This window comes from Limulus polyphemus, unplaced genomic scaffold, assembly GCF_000517525.1.
Source record: "Limulus polyphemus unplaced genomic scaffold, Limulus_polyphemus-2.1.2 Scaffold4786, whole genome shotgun sequence".
NCBI classification, from domain to species: Eukaryota; Metazoa; Arthropoda; class Merostomata; order Xiphosura; family Limulidae; genus Limulus; species Limulus polyphemus.
The window spans coordinates 11,496-17,057 of NW_013670396.1; the positions used below are offsets into that span (position 1 = coordinate 11,496).

General features: G+C 35.9%; 1 protein-coding gene across 2 annotated transcripts in view; it reads right to left on the minus strand.

Annotated features, from left to right (window-relative positions):
- LOC106471682 (translation initiation factor IF-2, mitochondrial-like) overlaps window positions 1-5,562 on the minus strand; it is a 52,091-nt gene that overhangs the window by 10,542 nt on the left and 35,987 nt on the right. For both annotated transcript variants that reach the window (XM_022400290.1, XM_022400289.1), the window contains exons 13-14: window positions 1,680-1,905; window positions 1,381-1,521 (exon numbers count right to left, since the gene is read on the minus strand). In XM_022400290.1, coding sequence (XP_022255998.1) covers window positions 1,381-1,521; window positions 1,680-1,905 — 367 coding nt within the window. The remainder of the gene's footprint in view (window positions 1-1,380; window positions 1,522-1,679; window positions 1,906-5,562) is intronic.

The following is a 5,562-nucleotide window of genomic DNA, read 5'->3' on the forward strand; positions in this document are numbered from 1 at the left end:
TCTTGTTCCTTTGGATACTAGGAACATTCCACTCAACATGATGTATCATACTGTGCCATGTTTAGATGTATAGTAACTCCATCTTGTTCCTTTGGATACTAGGAACATTCCACTCAACATGATGTATCATACTGTGCCATGTTTAGATGTATAGTAACTCCATCTTGTTCCTTTGGATACTAGGAACATTCCACTCAACATGATGTATCATACTGTGCCATGTTTAGATGTATAGTAACTCCATCTTGAAATCCAGAAAGAAGTTGAAAGGTTAAAGATATTTCTTGAATAATAAAGTACTTCCCAAAGTTAATTTAGGAGAAGTTCATATTCTAATAGACCATTCCCAAATGAGGACAAAGAAATTCATCCAATGAGACATGTGTAGGAGGCCCATTAAACATGTGGTAATGACCCTGACAGCTAACGAGTCTCCAAAACCAACAACAGAAATAAGACCTAGATGTGAACAATGTTACATACTCAGGGCCAAATATAAATCATCATTTGAGAATTCATGATAAAAAAGTAAAACTTTTGAAGGAAATGTTAAATAAAATGAAGCTTGGTTAATGATGCAAACCTCAATAAACATGAGAAATTTAAACACAACTATACATTACAATATTGAGAAGATTAAAGATTCACGAGTGCAAAAGCATAGGGGGAGCTACCTCATACATAGGTGTCACCTTCTAATTGGTGGAGAGCTTTTGTCACATATCATTATGCAGTAGTGGAATTCATGTAAAATCACATGAAATTAGGTGGGAGTTGCCTCAACATTAGTAGAGTACAAATCTCTTTGGCAGATGCCCTGAGGAAGACAGCTAATCTGTGTGGGGAGTTATCATGTAGGAAATCGTGGGTATCAATATAATTTACAATGCTTCTGTTAAACACACTGCATTAATGTTAGAGATATAATCTGAATATCCTGTGTATCAATATAATTTCCACACTTCTGTGAAGCACTGTATTAATGTTGTAGACATAATTAGAACATCCATGTTAAGTATTCTTTACTACACACTTTAACTCAATGAGTATAGATGATTAAAACAGTCTAAAAGAAATGTTTATATTTCCAACCATTTTCTGTCTACACTTTCATCCACCGTTACAAATCTATAAAACTAAAATACAGATGTTCATATACTATTTTTTTCAAATTTTGATTTTATTATTAACAAATTGAAAACCTGACTTTAGGAAATATGGTCTCTCTTCAAATTGATTATACTAAAACCGTATGATCAACAGTTACAAGTAACTTTTACAAAGTTATCTAAAATTTTGTCCAGTTAGGAATATTATCAGATACTTAATGTTGTTTTTTCTGGACCAAGAGAAAACTTATTATTCAGTAAATGTTCATACCATTAAAGGCTTTGGCTAATTCGACATCACTCTCAGTAACAGTCCCAACACCATAATGTATCAAATCAAGACGACAAGCATCATGAGAATGGTACGTTTCCAGTATGTCTAGTATAGCTTCAACAGACCCATCCACATCACCTTTCACATGAAAAATCACAAAATATTGTACTTCAATAAAACCTTAATTTACTATACTGAAAATTATGGAACAGTTATGTCATTTACTGATTTATAAACATATCTGCATAATCTGAAAATATTTTTCCTTATTAGAAAAGGAATCAATTCTTTCTTACCTTTCAAAACAAAAGACATTTTAGGCCGAGGATCATCGTCCATAGATTCTTTAGTACGAGGCTTAGAATGGGATCGACTTCGCCCCTCTTGACGTCTCTGTTGTAATTCAGATTTATATACTTGAAGGTGTTCTTCTAGTTTCTTTTGGATAACTATAAGATCTTCCTGCTGTTTGGCAGCTTTCAGTTGTTCTTCTCGCCAGTGAATTACTTCTCTGGCACGTTTCTGAAAAATATTTGTGCTAAAATAACAATGACATTATTAATTCAATTTTATCAAACTGCTAAATATAATTCGTTGGAACCAGTTTTGCAATTTGATAGCGTGAAAGAGGGAGTTACTACAGATCTAACACCTGAACACAGTTTGCCAAATGTTGCTAATTCCCAAAAGGGAACAATACCTTGAGAAATTATGCGTCATCACCTTCCACCATACATCCCACAACAATACCTTGAGAAACTACGCATCATCACCTTCCACCATACATCCCACAACAATACCTTGAGAAAAATCACACTGGCAGATGAATGGAGCCAAAAAAGGGTATAAATGATAAAAAAGGAGGCAAAAGCACTTGAGTAACAATGACATCCTGCTCTAACAAACTCTAGCAACAGATCAACCAAATATGAAGTAGTAAGGCCAAAGAAGATAAACATACCACTGTTGAGAATAAAAGTGAACAAGCATCTGCTGAAAACCCTTCAAGGGAATGGGGAATTACCATAGAAAGATGATAAACTGAGGAAAAAAAATGAAATAAGACGAAAGTCTGTAAAATAAACTCTAGGGTTTAGGATTTGAAAAAAAAAGGTAAAGAGCATAATGTTATGTTTAATCATAGAAGGTAACAAAGGAAGGAGGACGATATACACATGCATAAAGTTGTGGTAAAAGTAACCAAATATGAACTTGCATATCTGGAAAGGAAGTAAAAAATATAAAAGTAAGAAGCAAGAAACGAATTATGAAGTGAAGGAGAGAAAGAAACATACCTGAGAAACCTTGCTCCAAAATTACAAAAAAAGTGTATGTAGGTTTAAGACAACATGTGTATAAGATTAGGCAAAGGTAGTTGATGGGAAAAACCAGCAAAATCTCTTCTGTCACGAATGAGAAATGTAGGCAGAGGTATAAAAGAAGGTCCCCGCAGCATGAAAGACTCCACCACCCACCCCACAAAAGCTGTCAGTTCTCTCAACAGACAAAGACAAACCTGATACCAATTTAGTTGTTAGACTATCATGAACAACGTGTTATTGTCTTACACCAGACACATTGGAAGTTACTGACATTTGAGAAAACATTATGTGGAAATAAAAGCCCACAAAATCTGTAGACACAGAAAATGTTAAAAAAAGAAAATCCAATAGCAAATACGTCCACACCAGGTAATGTCTAAGTAGATATTTCCACTAAAAAAAATACCTATATCTCAGAAGTTCACAAGACTGTTACACACAAGTGTCAAATCGAGAAGTGATGATTGAACAATCAGTACAGAGGGAGTCAGCTGCGCTGGGAGGGTGTGTTGCGCTCCTATTGATGAAGGGTTGTTGCATGCTACAGGGCAGAAATAGAATGTGGAAACACTGAGTTTAGGTGGAAGTCTTAAGGCTGGTGGCAGGTGAAAAATTGCACATATAGGAGGCAGCACAAAATCGTGAAAAGCTCATTTATGAGTGGAAATAAGGTATTGTATCAGAAGCCAGAGTCTCCGAAGGTAAAAGAACCCTTCAGGCAGGGAAAGAACAAATAGTGGAAAACTAGGCAACAAGATATGCAATAGCTCACAGGCAAAAAAGATAGGTTAAACTCAGCAAGACGAGAGAAGAAGAAAATGCCCAAAAGTATCCAACACTGAGCAGGTGTGAGAAAGAACTCAAATCCCAAGATTAGCCACCCCACAAAATCAAGAAGCCATTGTAAAAGAAGAGGGGTAGGAGAAGAGGAAACATCCAAATATGGGCTATCAAAAGGAACACTAGCCCCTGGCCATGGATATGGCATGTGAAGGCCCTCAAAATGCTAAGGAATACAATAAATTGAAGGGGAAGGTCAAGGAATGGGAAGATGGACAAAGTATGGAAACAAAAGGAGGACATGCCATGAGAGATATGTAAGAAGGTGTCCAATACATCAACCATGGTCAACCACAGACCAGGTAAGAGGGAAAATAGATATGGTTGGAGGGAGGAGAAAGGAGAAATGGGAAGAGAAGACTAGTAAATAAAGGGACCACAGTGGAAAAATGGGAAACAACTGTTGGCAGAAATGGAGACCAACAGTAGAAGAGACAGGTACCCACAGAAATGTATGTGTGAGTCACTGACAAGAAGAGTGACAAGCTAGACTTTTGGTAGAGGAAACACAAGAAAAGGTTTGGAATCTGTAATGGAAACTGAGAAGGAGACAGACCGAGATGGGGAATAGGAATAAAGGGCACAATCTAGAATGAGGAAAAACCTAGGAAGATAGTGAGGACAGGAGTTGTATAACATCAGACCAGGTCACCAGGAGGAAATAACACTACTGAAGACAAATGGGTAAAAAAAGGAAGTCAGACAAAATAAGTATACAAGAAGAAAGAAGTGGTACAGTAAATATGAATGTAACCCAATCCCAAAAATACCGAAAAGCACAGGAACAAAGTATGGAGGAATAGGGCAGAAGTGGAACATGTCAAACAGAAAAGGGAACGAATGTCTACAGAAGTCATTAAGAAGCGACTCAAATAAATGTTGGAGTTAGGAGAGGAAATATAGGATGGTAGAGATAAAAAGATGAAAAAGTGGAACAAGAAAGTAAAATAGAAGGTAAAGGTCTTGATCCCCCAGTTGGCCAGATAGATACTAATGACAGGGAATCGGGAAAAGAGGGTCTATAAACCAGGACAAAAGGAGTCACTTGAGCAGGAAAAAATAGCTATTACAGAAAGGAAATAATATAAAACCTATTAACAACCAAGGATAAAAGACGTGGGATGTATGGTGGAAGGTGATGACGCATAGTTTCTCAAGGTATTGTTGTGGGATGTATGGTGGAAGGTGGTGATGCATAGTTTCTCAAGGTATTGTTGTGGGATGTATGGTGGAAGGTGATGATGCATAGTTTCTCAAGGTATTGTTGTGGGATGTATGGTGGAAGGTGGTGATGATGCATAGTTTCTCAAGGTATTGTTGTGGGATGTATGGTGGAAGGTGATGATGCATAGTTTCTCAAGGTATTGTTGTGGGATGTATGGTGGAAGGTGGTATGCTATTTTGATAGCCTTATTTTGTTGTTGCTGTATTTTAGACATAAGTGTGTTATACATGTTTCAGGAGATGACACAGCCATATTCAAACAGCAATCTGATGTATGCTTTGTATATAGTGATTATAGTTTCCCTCTGGCAACCTTTGTTCATGCCACCTAAGTAGAGAAGACAGATAGTACATTTGTTGGTATTAGTGAGAATGTTACTAAAGTGATTTGAACATCTCAGCTTTTTATTAAATGGTAGACATAGAAATTTGAACATGGCTTCCTTTTTTTAAATGGTAGACATAAAAATTTGAACATATCAGCTTTTTATTAAATGGTAGACAGAAATTTGAACATATCAGCTTTTTCATTAAATGGTAGACATAGAAATTTGTACAATGTCAGCTTTTTATTAAATGGTAGACATAGAAATTTAAATGTGTCAGCTTTTTATTAAATGGTAGACACAAATACTGACACGTTCAAATTTCTATGTCTACCATTTAATAAAAAGCTGATATGTTCAAATGTTCAAATTTTTGTGTCTACCATTTAATAAAAAATTGTCAGCTTTTTATTAAATGGTAGACATAAAAATTTGTACAATGTCAGCTTTTTATTAAATGGTAGACA